Source organism: Buceros rhinoceros, unplaced genomic scaffold (assembly GCF_000710305.1).
Source record: "Buceros rhinoceros silvestris isolate BGI_N320 unplaced genomic scaffold, ASM71030v1 scaffold20162, whole genome shotgun sequence".
NCBI lineage: Eukaryota > Metazoa > Chordata > Aves > Bucerotiformes > Bucerotidae > Buceros > Buceros rhinoceros.
In genome coordinates this window covers 55,477-71,371 of record NW_010397443.1, presented here as the reverse complement: position 1 = coordinate 71,371, position 15,895 = coordinate 55,477, and the positions used below count along the sequence as shown (strand labels likewise).

At 40.3% G+C, this 15,895-nt stretch overlaps 1 protein-coding gene across 1 annotated transcript in view; it reads left to right on the top strand.

Moving 5' to 3' along the window:
* Nucleotides 1–15,895, top strand: part of GUCY1A2 (guanylate cyclase 1, soluble, alpha 2) — a 117,973-nt gene that overhangs the window by 66,484 nt on the left and 35,594 nt on the right. The window contains exon 4 of the mRNA XM_010146270.1: nucleotides 6,469–6,612. Coding sequence (XP_010144572.1) covers nucleotides 6,469–6,612 — 144 coding nt within the window. The remainder of the gene's footprint in view (nucleotides 1–6,468; nucleotides 6,613–15,895) is intronic.

Below are 15,895 nucleotides of genomic sequence, written 5' to 3'. Positions count from 1 at the left end.
AAACCACGCCAAACCAGAAAAGTTAGTAGTCTCAGTTAGAAACACTACGTGAGGAAGGCGAAGAGCACTAAACTGTGAGTAGCTACGCCATTACCCCTTTCCCTGCTGCTTATTTCTATTTTTTTTGTCAGTCTCAAGCTCTTTAAGAGGAAACTGGTATTGCTGAAACTGCTGTTTGTTATTGTTTCAATACCATAAAATGAAATTTTATAGAATATCTGCCAGCAGTAGGAGAGTTTCAGGCTATTGGCAGATTACTCATAAGTGATAAGAAACAGTTTAGTAATAAGCTAAATATAGCACACACGCTTCACATACTGTGGCTGTAACAGTGTGTGGAACATAGAGAAACTGTTTAATACTCCTTGTTTTCCTGCCAACTTAAAATTCCAGTGATTGTGAACACATGCTTTCTTATGCAGAAATAAATATTTCTGGTGATTAAAATAACAGAAGCACGTGAGATCACAAGCAGGATTTGATGTATGTGAAAGCTCAATTGAATGTGAAGAAATATCTGGTTCTCTATAAAAGGAGGATAAGAAATCAAGATATGGAAAGGGCTGAAGAATATTGATGTTTAGTTACTTAAATATCACACACTTATATGTGTGATATGGTTTTATAGATAATCTATGTGCTAATATTTTAACAGAATAAACCAAATAAACTCTGTACAGCATTTTTTTTTCCCATTGATGTACAATTGAAAGGTGGTACCTGCTGTTTCTTAAGGAAGAGCATCCTTGAGCAAAGGATATAAAATAGTGATGTATTTACTTTCCTAAGTAATCGATGTACTCGGTGACCTGCATGTAACATCAGGGTATGCAGGAGTGTCCTGTAGCTCTTCATCCTGAATTGCACTGTCAATTTCTTTTTCTTGTGCCTTGTGAGAAAAATAAAATTAATCTATTCTTTCTAAATATATACAGTCGAGAAGGTGCTGAGGGATGACAGTTGATTGAATGGATTTGGCTTGAGAAGGGCTCCATTAGTAGTTAATTTTATCTCAGCAGGACAGCCAAGTCAAACTAAAATCACTAGTGCAACCTGCACTCAGGGTTTTTATTTGTGGATGGCACTTTGAGTTAGAGATGATCCTTTAATCGTGTTTGTCTCTATGGTGAAGGTAATCTAAGTTTTTATTTCCAATTTATTTCTTTATTTTGCAAAAGGGTGTTGAACAGTCTGTAGAGACAGTGGTGTAGATTATTTTAGGGTGAATGAGTACTAAATATTATAACCCTTAGGAGTAAGATAATCAATACCTACACAACCCTGTGAGTGTTTTGGAGATGAGAACAACAGTACACAAGTACTCTTCAGAGAAAGATGAAGGATCTGCAAAGGACATGCTGTTAAGGGTAGATTTTCTTCCTGAAAGAAACAGCTATTTTTGAATTTTCAGACCCATTTCTTTGGTACATACTTAGTTTTTATCATAGGCAAAGAAGTCTTCTTGATTTGAGTCTAATTTATCCCGTTAAAAAAGGAAGAAACAACACACAAGCTTATTTATGGCTCCTACATGAAAGAAAATCATAATGAGTACTCTACTGGAACAGTTATAATATAAATTATCTATTAGGCATTCGCAAGAAACCTGCTGAGAGAAACAGGACAAAAACTAGAGCAAATTCTCCTTCCGGCTACTCCTTTCAGTGCATTTAATATTTCTGATTGCTTTGAAAATTTCAGATTAGAATTGCCACAAGTGTGACCCCCATGATTACATTTTTAATGTTTATTTCTAAGCCGTGATTTGAAAAAGGTGCTGGTAAGATTCCTCAGACCGTTGGGATTCCTGAATATTTTAGAAGAAAATCTTTAAACTTGAGCTTTCACCATTGCAGGTTTCACGTACAAAATGATATTTCCCTCCATGTGTAGTAACCTTGTGAAATGAAGTGTGGCAGTTCAGTTCCTCCATTACTTCTAGAAGTTCATATACATAATGACTGGTGCATATTCATGAATTCACGAGGAAGAGTACAGAGGCAGGGATGTTACTTCATTTTCGCCACATTTTCCCTACTAAACAGTCACTGAAGCAACACGCTAGATTTACACCAAGGGAACACAAATCAGCTACAACTACCAGTATCTCAGTTAAGTAACATAACACATCACAAGATTGAGCTACTGGTAGTTAAAAAAACTTGTTGTTGCTGCCTGGGGGACAGTTTCTTAACCTCTGTTCTCTGGACCCATTAGAATTGGAGAAATTACATTCTGTCTGCTGAGCTACCGGGTTCATCTGCAAGTCATATTCCACCTCAAATCAGCATGAACCAAGAGTAAGTGCGTGCCAGACGGTTACTACAGAACTCAACTTCTACAAAAAGTACTGTTCATGTCTAAAACATGGTATCTACTGAGGACTAAGAAAGTGGGCACGTAGAATTGGCTTCCCAAAACTAGGAGACACCTTTGTTTTTTGCTGCGAGTCCTATGCACAGTCACGCTGCAGTATTCAGCAGTCTCAGGGCACCTACCAAGAAGCTTGTCTTGAACTGTAGGGTAGACACAACTACTTCTATTCTTTTTGAATCCGAATTCTTGGTTTGTTGAGGGCCTGACTGAAAACCTTTTGGCCATTTCCAATGACTTGACACGGAGTTACAGAAGGCTTTAGAGAATCCTGTGTATAGAGGGGTAAGTAGCTGCAATGTTTCCCGGCTTCTTTGTTTATTAATTAAGAAGTCTAAGTTCAGCTTTGCTTCTCTTCTGTGGTGCTATAAATTAATTCCCAATTAATGAAAGATCCAGTGAAATTGGCCATGGTGAGTGTAAATCAGTGAAAAGGAATGAAAAGTAGGTAAGAGTAGGTCAGGCTATCAGTGGCTAAAGATATTAAGAACAGTAAGAAAAGATTATTTAGAACAAAAATGTACTAAATCTCAATAAAGGTAAAACTGTCAACTGTATGCGAAAATGGCTGCAATATTCAAAACAGACTGTATTTTGGGTTTTTAAAAGAATCGCAATAATATTTTCCAATCTTACGTGATAGCAAACTGCCTTTTCCTGCATGTATATCTAGGAAAAGATACAAAAATCAAACACACTACTAATAATGCTCCCTAATAGTCACATTACAAAGCAAAAACCTCAGAAGGTAGTTTACTACAAGTCAGAGACTTCCTCTGGAGTTACATTACTGTATATCATCATCTTGAGGAGCATCAAACAGATCTGAGTGCTGCTATTTTTAGCCACCTTGAGTAGTACCTTCCTTTTCTTTTAATGCTATTGACATTTATGGAGTAAGTTGGTCTCAGTGATTTCAGGATCTACCCAGCAGATAGTTTGGAGCGAACTGGGAGCAGTGCTTTGTTTTTCTGGTCCAATTCACACGCCTCAGCTGAGACAAGAGAAATCCCCTTCTTCCCCATGCACATCTAACTCAGTGATGCGCCTAGCTGGAAATTCTGAAGTGTGATGCATCACTCTCATTGCAGTTTCTATTTTAAAGTTCTCATATAACCTCACGAAGATCAACAAGGCCAAGTGCAGGGTCCTGCACCTGTGTCAGGGTAATCCACAGTATTAATACAGAGTGGGGGATAATGTGATTGAGAGCACCCGTGCAGAGAAGGACTTGAGGATATTGGTAGATGAAAAATGAGACACGAGCCAGCCACATGTGCCTGCAGTCCAGAAAGCAAACCGTATCCTGGGCTGCATAAAAATAAAGGTGGCCAGCAGGTCAGAGGAGGTGATTCTCCCCCTCTACTCTTGTCCTGGGGTTCCCAGTAGAGAAAAGACATTGACCTGTGATGGGTCCAGAGAAGGGCCATGACGTTGATCAGAGGGCTGGAGCACCTCTTCGATGAAGTTGGGATTGTTAAGCCTGGAGAAGAGAAACCTTCAGGAAGACTTTATTGTGGCCTTTCAGTATATAAAGGGAGTTTATAAGAAAGATGGAAAGAGACATTTTACCAAGGTCCGTAGTTACAGGACAAGGGAAAACATTTATAAACTGAGAGTAGATTTAGATTGAATATAAGAAAGACATTTTTTACAATACTGATGATGAGACGCTGGAACAGGTTACCCAGAGAAGCTGTGGATGCCCCGTCACTGGAAGCATTCAAGCAACCCGATGTAGTGAAAGGTGTCTCTGCCCACAGCAGAGGGGTTGGACTGAGTGGTCTTTCAGATCCCTTTCAACCCAAACCATTCCATGATTCTATGACTCCATATGAGAGCACCAAATCAAAGTGCCATGAACAGCCTGAATTATTAGACCTCCTGGAGCTTTTTTTAAAAAAAGTAGTTGTCAAATCTGATTTTGAATGAGTACTGAACCAAGGTTAAAGTTTGATGGAGATACTCAGAACGGACATTTCAGCTTAAATGCTTGGTTGGGTCACAATCAGTAAATCATTAGATAAACTTGTCAGTACTCGTCACATCCAGCTTCAACTACCAGGTTAGTCTTACCAGGCCTAAGCATTCCCCTGATTCTCCAGTATTACCATCAGAGGAACTTCATAGGGACAAGCATTTTAAAGAGTATCTGGCAATGGTATTATAATAATTTTTATTTTCGGAGTAAGATTAATATGAAGCAGCTTCAGGCCCTTTTTTCTGGTAGGACACAGACAGGTAAATACAATTCTGATGATGCTACTAATTGGAGTATGGAAATTTCCAAGGGGGAAGAAGGTAACAAAATAAGGTTTGCCTGAACATTCTTTCCTCTGATTTAGAGAATTTTTTACCATCTATTTCTTAGCCATCCAGAGGGTCTTTTTAACTTCTGATACATTTTCTCAGTATGCTTGTGTATTTTCTTCCCTAGTTTCCACATTTTTTACCAGCCATTGCAATATACTTTCCCATCCATTTGTCTTTGAAAGGCGACCTAAACTGCAGGGAGTTGGCAGTCTCCGCTTCTTGTGGACAGAGATCCTCAGAAATGGCTTGGATAAAACAGGCAGGCAGACAGCAGTATTGATTGCTCCTACGTGGTTTTTCTGTATGTAAGTACTATTAGGAGCTTCCAAAAGGGACTAGGGAGCTCTAACAGCTGTCTCAGCTCGGAAGAAACCTTCAAATTCTTATATACGTCCTCCTGCACATTCAGCAGGTAAGACTAAGGTGCCAAATTTGGCGATAGGCTTTGGGGAGCTTTTTCAATTTGATGGTGGGAAGTATTTGCTCATACTGCTGTTCAAAACTCAAGGAAAGACTAAGGTGCCAAATTTGGCGATAGGCTTGTAGCAGCTTCTGCAATTTGATGGTGGGAAGTATTTGCTCATACTGCTGTTCAAAACTCATGCTCTGGGTACATTTACATGTACTGCTTACTTTTTGAGATACTCTTCCCAATTCTGCTTATCAGGACTGGAAATTCATGTGAGAAGGTCCAGGTCTGCTAGAATTAGCAGAAGCTCCGCAGAGAGAAGAATCATCTGTGTTTATTCTGTAGCTCCTTGCTCAGTGCATGCTTCCTTCTCACCCTAGTCTGTCCTGAACCCTTTTCTGGCATTCCTATAGTGTGGGCAGGGTGAAAGCCAGATTAGTTACATAGCAAAAGCCAAACTAGTCCTCGGTCTGAGTCTGCTTGGGCACGTGTTTAAGGACTGTGTGCAGAACATGTTGCAGATGTGTGGGCAAGCACACTGAAAAACACAACAGTGTCAATAAAGCTGCAGAATCTGAGGTCTTCCGTGTTTCTCAGGCTGCTTTTATCCAGACCCAGAGGGCTTCTATAATTTCTTTTGCTGCTGCTTCCTCCTGAGGGATAACTTTCAAAAAAAAAAACAAGGAAAAGAAAGAGGTAAGACCTGTCTGAAGAGACCAGGGGGATCAGTCTGCTGAACTCCATGCCTGAAGGTAGGGAATTCACAGTCAGGGAGCCTGCATAGTGGAGAGAGGAAACAATTCTTATTTGAAAATAACAGACAGGTGCAGTCAGAAGTCAGTAGCAGTAATTTTTAAATTATCTCTGTACCAGGAAGAGCTACCCGCTAATGAGAAGTCATGGACCCTTCATTGTTTTTTATCGTGACACTTTCCATTTCCTAATTCTCCTTCTGATATACTTATCTAGCAGAGCAAATAATAATTATGAATTATAATCTTGTAGCACTATTTTTACCCAACAGCAAACTCAGCCAGGATAGTGTCAAACAAAGCTGCAAGCAATTGCTAATTCCTGAAAACAGAGTTTTCTCTATTACTGCTTTGGGAAAATGTCACCTCTCAGCTGATGGCATATGCTGTTGTAGCTGTAATGATCTTCTCTGGCTATAATGGTGATGAAGCTCTACACAATTGTGTGTCGGGTTTTCGCTGCACCTGTTTGCAAGCTCAGGTAATTAGGCGTCGTTGTGTAATCGCTCGTTTTATGGATGTTTTGCTCACATGGTTTAAGCAATGCTATTTGATTGCAGATAACTAATGGTAAGGTTCTCATTATCATTCCCTAACATTTGATTTTTCTGATTGCTGCAGGTGGAAACAATAGGTGATGCGTACTGTGTTGCGGCAGGGCTCCATAAGAAAAGCCTTAGTCATGCGAAAGCCATTGCCCTGATGGCACTGAAGATGATGGAGCTTTCAGAAGAAGTTCTCACTCCAGATGGAAGCCCCATTAAGGTAATCCCTTTGTTCTTTATTCTCTGCTAGTCAGTGGTACATGGACCTGATTAATTGCATTGCGTCCTGTCAGTAGAAATCTTTATTTCTAGGAGAAATTAAAATTGCATCAATACATCACAGGCTTTTTTATGGGCATGTATTTCAACAATCATATAAGCTATGCCTTACTCTAGTAAGCACAGCAGACCACACAGACTAGCTGTCGCATTGTCTTATGGACTAAATGCCTCTTTGTGGCTGGAGAGCATCGGCTGCACTCCTGGAGCCCTGCTTCCAGTTCAGCTTAGGGTGAGAGGAAGATTATTCACGTGATCCAGGACTGTCTCCTGCTACAAGCCAAAGCACAGTGTGCGATAGCAATAGGGAAATACATTTCAGAAGTAGGCTCCTGATCTGAACTCAACACTGGCACAGAGGCAGTCGGAGAGTTCTGCAGCTCTAAGGGGCCACATGCCTCTTTTCTCAATAGTTGTTGTCCTGTATAAAAGAAGAATGTGTAGACTGCTCACTCTTTCTTGGTGTTAATGTGCTTCCCTCCCACACTACTCCGGTTCCTTCCCCTAGATTGATACAGGAGTTAGCAGGAGGTGGAAAACCACGTGTCCTTTCGTACCGTTTTAAAGTTCCACTATTGTTCTGTTTCCCTTGATCTTACACCAACCTCATAGCTGCTGGCATTTGGAATTGGTTGTTTCGGTAGGAGATGAAGATTCATCAGGGATGAAAAATCATGGAGATGTGCCTTTCTTTTTCAGGGGTCAGATAACACATTGTTTTAATTATGTGTACTCACTCCTATTTCTGGTTGAATTGTTCTTCCTGTAATACAAACCTTTTGTTCCCAAAGAAAATGAAGGTTTTACATAGAATAATTATTCAATTCTGTCTAAAGCCTATAACAAAAACCATATGCAGCTGGATGAGAAGGCCAGACAGACTTCCCATGGGATGATTTATGTTGTGGTTGAAATACACTTTGTAAACTGCAGTTCCTCAGGTCTGTTAAAAAATGAGGGTTGCCTCTGAAATGCTTCTTTTTTTTTTTTTCCTTACATATAAAAGACTGTTTTGAAGGTTTGAAACTTGAAAAAAAGGAGGTAAAAGTTTCAAAAATATATTCGTGGATGTTGCTGTGATGCTTCTTGAGAGATAAAATCGGATACTTCTGAGTTCCAACTCTTCTCTAGCTATTAGTTAGCTCATTTCTTGAACTCTCTGTGTATGGTGAATCAAGAGAAATTTAATCCAAATTAATTGTTCTGCTCAGAAAGGAGTGTATGGAGGCAAGGTAACCAAGCTAGGAATTCCATGAAATATGACAAAATGATATTCAAATGAAAATGTATTGAGTTCTGGATTAAATATATTTATTTTTAGTTATCAATGCTGCTGCTGAATTTTTTTAGATGTCAAAATAAAATATTTTATTTGATTATTGAACAATGTCCACATTCAATCTGAAGAAATATCTTGAACTATGGATCTTGAAGATTTTTTTAAAGCTTCATGTGGACATTCATCAAACACAGACTAAGCATTAACAGACACGTTGTCTGAAGATACCAGAAGAATTGCATTTTTCAGTTTTCATATAAGACTGTTTCAAATGGGTATTATTTAATCCTATTAAAATAGATTTTCTAGGTTGTTCAATGATTTCTCTGTTCTTCCAATGACTGTAACTGATTAATACATTCTAACGACACTGTCACAGGCTGGAAGAGCTGTATTCCAGATCCTCTCCATCTTCTCACTTTCTTTTGAGTGATTGCTGTAATTGCAGGGAAATTTCGAAGGTGTATGTTTTACTCAGAGAGTCACAGTTTGAGACTGTTTTCATTACTACTCATTATTTTTCTGAAAATTCCTCATGACTTCAGTGGCTGCATAAGAAAACCTTTAAAAGAAAGAGTATGAAGACAGTGCAGAGGAAAAATGATTGCGTAGAACAAAATGCTAGGAATAACCAAGTATTTTCAAAAAGTGCTAATAAACCTCTTAGAGTTCAAAAGAAAAATGTCCGTTCATCGTACCTAAACCGAAAGTAAAGGTACTGAGAAGCTCCTTAGTGGGTGTTAGTGGTTCTGTCTTCACTTTTAGGTGTCATAGATCTCAGGACAGGAGGGATGGTGATGTCACAGGCTGTTGTTGTTACCTTTGTACTTAACCTTGTAGATTGTGTTTAAAAAAGCTTATCTTTCATGGAGGCATCTTGCATAGATTTTAAATATATTAGAGATTAGAATTCCTCTCACATGGATGTCTATTGTGTAAAGCTATTGAAATAAGCACTTTTGAAGTAGTCTACTTTAATTTGTCCTAGTTTAGGTGTCTACTCTAGAATGAGATGAATCACGCCCTAAAAATGTGTCTTTTCTCAGTAAGGGAAGTCTATGGGCTTAGCCTAAATGTGGATGACTCCACTGTAAGCTTCTACACTTTGTCAGATGAGTCCTCCTACAAATGGCAAAGAACGCCCAGTTTTTCTTAGTGGTTATCTCAATGTTAAAAATACATGCATTATTGCTAAATGGAGTTGGTATGACTTTACCTTCCAGCCAATGCTGAATTGACTAGAGTGATCCCTACTTTTGTTAGCTGCCGGTTTTTCACTTAAAAAACCGTGGAGGTCACCATCGAGTCACAGATTTCCTTGAACAAATGCTCCGTGTTCGTAATAACATCTTACCTGTGTCAGGGGAAGTTCAGGCTGGATATTAGGAAAAAGAGGAGAAGCACTGGAACAAGCTTCCCAGGGGAGGAGTCACGGTCCCAGGCCTGTCAGTGTTCAAGCGTTTGGACAATGCTCTTAGATATATGGTTTGACTTTTAGGCTGCCCTGTGTGGAGTCAGGAGATGGACTTAGTTCTGTAATCTGCCCAAAGTGTAAGGAACCCGTAGGTACGTGTAAGAGTTACTATGGGCTCAGCTCAGAACCATTAATAGCAGACTTATTGCGTGACAACAATTTTACCACGAAGCCTTGCCATTAGAATATTTTAATATTCATTAACATTAGATACAAAGCACACAGTGTAGGCCATAAAGCATTTATAAGTGGCCTGACTTCTAAACAGTGAATTAAATTGTACTATAATGCGGTTACTTTGCACTTATCCTGTTGATAGGGGTGACAAAACAAGTAGTATTTTGACTGCATTTTGACCTTAATTCTTATCTGTGATTCATGTTAACAAGCACAAGTCACATTTCCTGAGTCCTTGCCAACTGTGGTGAATGTAGAATGCTGACACGGCTTTTGTTTTCTTGTGTCAAAAAACCTACATCAGTATTAGGGTATTTGAAAAGAACTTGAAATCACAGGGCAGTTTTCCTCATGCCCAGTGTTTGATATCTTAACAGCCTTCGTGAGTGTTCTTCATGTGACTGAATTCTAACATCATTTTCAAGGACAGTCCAGTAGCTATTTGGAAAAAGTAAGACAATTACTTCACTATGTCCAGGACAAGTTTTCAAAACATAATTCCTAAAAATAAGGGACCTTCTGATCACAGGAGTAAACAACGGTGTTCTGTTTCCGCCTCTCCCCAAAACTGTCTGATAAGCCTTGATGAAGTCAGAAGAAATCCTTCTCAGCCATTTCACATCGCACTTGACACCACAGCTCTTTGGAGCTGGATTTCTGTTAGCTAACAATTACAGTGCGGTCATTGTGTTCTGGTGGTGTTTTCTAGCAAGAACCAAACACGCTAAAGTCTCCTTGGTGTTTGCAGGAGATGTCTTTTCCAGAGGCGTATCTCTTGTTTAAACTCTCTGAGATCAGCACGGGAAACCCTGAGTTCAGAAGTTCCTCCCCAGGTTTGTGAGGTGTGACTGATCCCACGCAAGTTTAAGAGGCTAATTGCGTAGGCCACGACATTTTTTTAGAGAGAGTCATTATGAATCTGTTTGGGTTGTCCAGGCTGCAGAGATTTCAGCTCTAGGAAAGCCTAACTGCAATTATGAAATGAAATGCTTTTTATTTGATGATTACTCAATTAGATATGTCTAACTATGATTACAGTTTATGGAATATATGTCTTTTGTTGTCATCTCAGGGCTGAATTCACCAGAATGCAAGTATTTAGTTAGTTGTAGTGCTTAAAATATTCATTCCTGTGATACGAGCGGTTGTCTTATTAAATGACACTTCGAGTTTAGAATCATAGAATCATGTGGTTGGAAGAGACCTTTAAGATCATCAAGTCCAACTGTTCACCCTGCACTGCCAGGGTCCCTAAACCATGTCCCTCAGCACCACATCCACACGGCTGTTGAACACCTCCAGGGATGGGGACTCCACCACCTCCCTGGGTAGCCTGTTCCAACCCTCTCTGTAAAGAAATTTTTCCTGATATCTAACCTAAATTTCCCCTGGCGCAACTTGAGGCCATTCTCTCTCATCCTGTCATTCGTAACATGACAGAAGAGACTGACCCCCACCTCCCTACAACCTCCTTTCAGGTAGCTGTAGAGAGCGATAAGGTCCCCCCTGAGCCTCCTCTTCTTCAGGCTAAACATTCCCAGTTCCCTCGGCCGCTCCTCGTAAGACAAGTATCAGAAAGTTAGGAAGAAAAAGTAAATGAATTAATGGAAAAATACCATATTGCATAAATAGGAATTTAGGATAAGATTTTCACCTGTAAAGTGCGTTAGCCAACAATCAAATGAAATTTGTTATCTGAGTGTGCAGTTATAATTTGACTGTATTCATTGCAGCGATCACAAAAATACCCTGTCTGTACAACCATGTCCACTTCATGACAAAACTGCCCCTTAGAGATGGGCCTCGGGATGGTGACAAGGCGCATGAAGCGGGTCTGATTTATACCCGGATGTGTCAGAGCTCGCAGCATGCTGACGAGAGCGCCATGGAGTGCAGCTGACACGTCCTCAGACGTTTGATGCTTCCATCAGAGCCAAAGGCAGCAGAAATGCGCAGGCAGGATGGAGACCCCAACCCCAGCCTGCACTCCTTATACCTGCGTGAGTAGCCTGTGGCGTGCAGGGTAATGAAAAAATGTTGTTCTGCAGAAAGAGATGGAGAGCTGCATTACAGCAGCCTCCACAAATCCTATCATCAGTGTTGTAACACAGTCTGCTCTTTTCAAAAGAAATATTTGTAACAGAAAATGGGATGATCATTCTCCTGTGAGTGATGGAGAAGGCTTTGGGTCCCTGTATGGGTTTTTTTTTTAAACTCAGTTCTATTTGAGGCAAAATCCCATTACTTTAGCATGAGCTAAGACCTTAGTACAAAAGGAAGACTTTTGGCTCAGACACTGAGTGTAGAATTGGATCTACATTTATATCCTTGCAGCAAAACACTTTTCAATCCCGAAGCACTTGTTTGATTTAGGTTTTGTGCAACTAATTATACATAGAGCCCTATGACTATAGTTTGAAAATGTTGATTTAAAATTGCCTCCTACGTTTATGTGAGTGTTACTTGAATTTAGGGTATACTTCATATCTTACTACATTTTTTTAGATAAAGTGGAAATACATTAATTTTAATAGCTAGAGATAATGCTGTAAGAAGAATTCTCCAGAGCATTGACCTTTAGAGACAAAGGTTGCAATGCAGATCTCGTTTGCTGCATTAAAACCCATAGGAAATTATTGGTGCCACCACTTGATATCGTGCTTCAAATCTAGCCTAATTGATTAATGTGTGGTGTATATCTCAAAGAAACAGAGAGGCTTCCTTTTCAGTTTATCGGTAAAAGGGCTGCTCTGGCAGAACGTACCTAGTTTTGACCAATGAGATTTCCACAGAGGTTGTTCCCTAAGATGATCTGCTTATTTTTATAGTGTATGAAGGTGGTGGTCCTAAGAGAGTTATGAAGAGATGCAGAACTGGCAACAGCCAGAGGAAAAATAAACAATTTACATGAAGCTGCAGAAATTAACCACAGTTAGGTAGAACTGTTGGGTACAGGTGTGCCTAGCCAAAACACAAAGATTTGCCCCTAGCACAGTAATTCAAAACGTGTTTTAAAATACATTCCTCTACAGCAGGAAAACGTCAAGAATCTTTCAAAAGTTTCTGTTATAAATGAGGATTATCCTGTAAACACCGTAATCACAAACTGAAGCAAATACATACCTCACCTTTCTTTTTGCTCACTAATGACTATTTCCTGAAATAATCTAAATAGATATTGTCTATTTTAGCTGATGTTGGCTTCGGTTCGGTGACTTTATTCTCAGGTGAGGTATATGAGACCTTGTATTTGCAAAGCACGTAGTCTGGTCCTTGGCTCGATTGTTTATTTATTATCCAGATAGAAGCTGCAATGGCATCAAGCACTCTAACTTTCAGATGTGCATTGCCAAACCTAGTTTGTTACTGGATTTATAAGCTGCACTCAAACAGTGTAGTCTGGAATTAGCACGATCAACATGAAAGCTGGTCTTCATCTATCAGCTAGGGAGAGAACACGGCATAGGCACCATGTCATGTGAAGGGAGGGATTAACCTCATCTAATTTAAAACCGTGGCAGTGTGAACAGCTACAGCTAAACTCGTTACTGTATCCCACTCTAAATGGAGAGAGAAGAGCTGTTTTAGTCTGTATTGATCTGACATGCTTTCAGTGTCCTCTTGATAATGAAGTATTTGTCAGCAAAGTCCTGCCTCAAGGGCGAACAGGCTAATGAGCTCTCAGAGGGATGGACAATCCCCCTGGAAGGAGCTGGACTGAAACACAGGTTCAAATCTTTGTTCAGTCACAGCCTTCCTGTTTGAATTTCAGATGTCACCCAGACTTCCAATACTTCAGCTTCCCGTACACAGGTGACAAATAATGTTTTACAAGCAGAACCATTTCTGTAGCTAGTCTAAGCTGTGTGACCTTATGGCCATGCAGCAGCTTTTGTTTTGGTTTGTGTTGTCTGTTGTTGTCCATTTAAACACCTGTGGTCACGATGGCTGGAACAAGAAAGCCTGGTTTGATAAGCCTCGGGTTCTAGTGGGCGTGACCTCTGCCTCATGAGTAAGGGTACAGGAAAGACAAAGGGCTGTGGGGATGGTAATGGCTCATGTCCATAGGGAGAGTGACACGCTTTTTTAAATAATGGACAATGAATTTTAGTTTGCGTAGCATCTTCTGCCAGCTCATTACATATTCCCCTTTGCATTACGGTAATATGGCACAAGTAGAGTGGAAGTTCCAACATTTGCTTGAATACGTGATTTTTCTTAGTTTCTAAACGAAAGGGCCATTCCCAAACGTACAATGACGGAGAGAAGTTTAGTGAGCGTTGTTTGTATAATCTGTTTCAGTGTTTCTTTCCTAGCTTTTAATTCAGATTGTGACATGCTAATTTTATAACAACTTAATGGCCCTCACCGAATGTCCACCTGTACGTAAGCAGCAAAAAAGTCAGCTGGTTTGTTTTAGACTGCGAAAGGCTCGGTGCTGATGCAGGCATTCTCATCAGCCCTGTGTGAAAAGCTGCTGCATTACTGCAATGCTTCTTGCTCCATCTGTGGTCTCCTAGCAACTTCACCTTGTACCTAATGCCTACATCAGACTCTGGAAGGTGTGTAATATCCTATTTCAGGCTGCGTAACTTCAAATCAGAAATTTCCGTGTGTTAAATGAAGAAAAATCAGAAGCAGTTCCAGAAAAGAAACACTTGCAATGAGACTTCTTTGTTGAGAATTATCAATGACCCGATATAAGTATTCTCAGTTTCACAGTATCGATACTAGGGCAGCACAATTCCTTTAGGGAGCATTTAGAGCTGCACATCTCAGGGGAAGCTCGGTACTTTTTCTTGAGAGTGCTTCTGAGGTGGTGTGCCAAATTCAGCCCTGGTGACTGTTCCCTGGACTTGAGGAGTGTTCATGATGCCGTACCTCTGTTTGTCCCAGTGCCTTTGGAAATGGGAAATGAGAGTTGATCTGTATTGAAGAGCATCACCCCAGGCATCTGGGAAATTGTGTTTTGTTAGGCTACCCTAAGTGAAAATTCACTTTCCTAAGCCCTCCAGTTACTTCCACTCAAGTGCTTTCTTTTGTCTGATTTGAATAATTTGCTTTACAAATCCCAAACCACACCCATTATTTGCAGCACCTGTACTTTTGAGGGGACTTTGTTATATCCAGTTATGTTACACCTACTGTCTGACCGTGTCACTGCATATGCGTTGTAATAACAAGGGTAAGTGGGATTTAGTATGACTAGTGAGTGCACAACAGCAGCTTTGTGGAAGGGGCTGGGCTGAAAAACCAGATTGAGGTTTATCCCGGAGTGCTTTCTTTTGTCTGATTTGAATAATTTGCTTTACAAATCCCAAACCACACCCATTATTTGCAGCACCTGTACTTTTGAGGGGACTTTGTTATATCCAGTTATGTTACACCTACTGTCTGACCGTGTCACTGCATATGCGTTGTAATAACAAGGGTAAGTGGGATTTAGTATGACTAGTGAGTGCACAACAGCAGCTTTGTGGAAGGGGCTGGTCTGAAAAACCAGATTGAGGTTTATCCTGGTGAAGTTTCCCCAAGGACTGGTTGTTCTTTGAGGTGACATGTATTTCTTGTTTTATGTACGGTGCTTAGGTAAAGTCTGCAGCAGATGATAAAGGTGGATTTTGAAAGCTACCAGGTTTTGACCCTGCCCAACATAAGGGTCAGCCTGCTGTTCATGCAATTGCAGAGCAAAGGCTTGATACCAGGATTGGCAACCCAGTGTAAGCCCCACCTGAGTTTTAATCAGAAGGCTACAAAGATATCCGTAGATATTCTTTTTCTGACTGCTGGGAAGGAGATGCCTGGAACATGAACAGAGAGCTGATGAGTAATGTGATGTTCACTGAGCAGAGGTTTTGTGTTTGGACCTGACCATTCTTTGCTCATGCCATGCTTTCTCTGATGTTATTATCCTGCAAATAAGACGTTTTTCTATCCATACTTGTCTCTGTGGCAAAAATAAAGCATACTTGTAGAGACCAAGGCAATACCCAGGGCACCTCGCGGATCTTTCCATTGTTTATTAGTTCACAGTGACTACTACATGTTCACAGCTCTTTGTGACTCAGTATTTAGATTTAGCTGAGTATAGAAACGCCCCTGTGATCCAGTCGTATGTCCTAGTCCCTAAGGCAGACAAAACCTTACTAGGATGGCCTCACCTAGCTCGTAACTTTGTCTTAGTGCCTCACAGTGACCAGATACTTCCATTTCCTTCTCCAGGTGATGTAAGCACTTGCACAGGGAAGAGCAGCAAGTATTTCAGATTCCTGCATGGGATTTGTGGCCACAGGA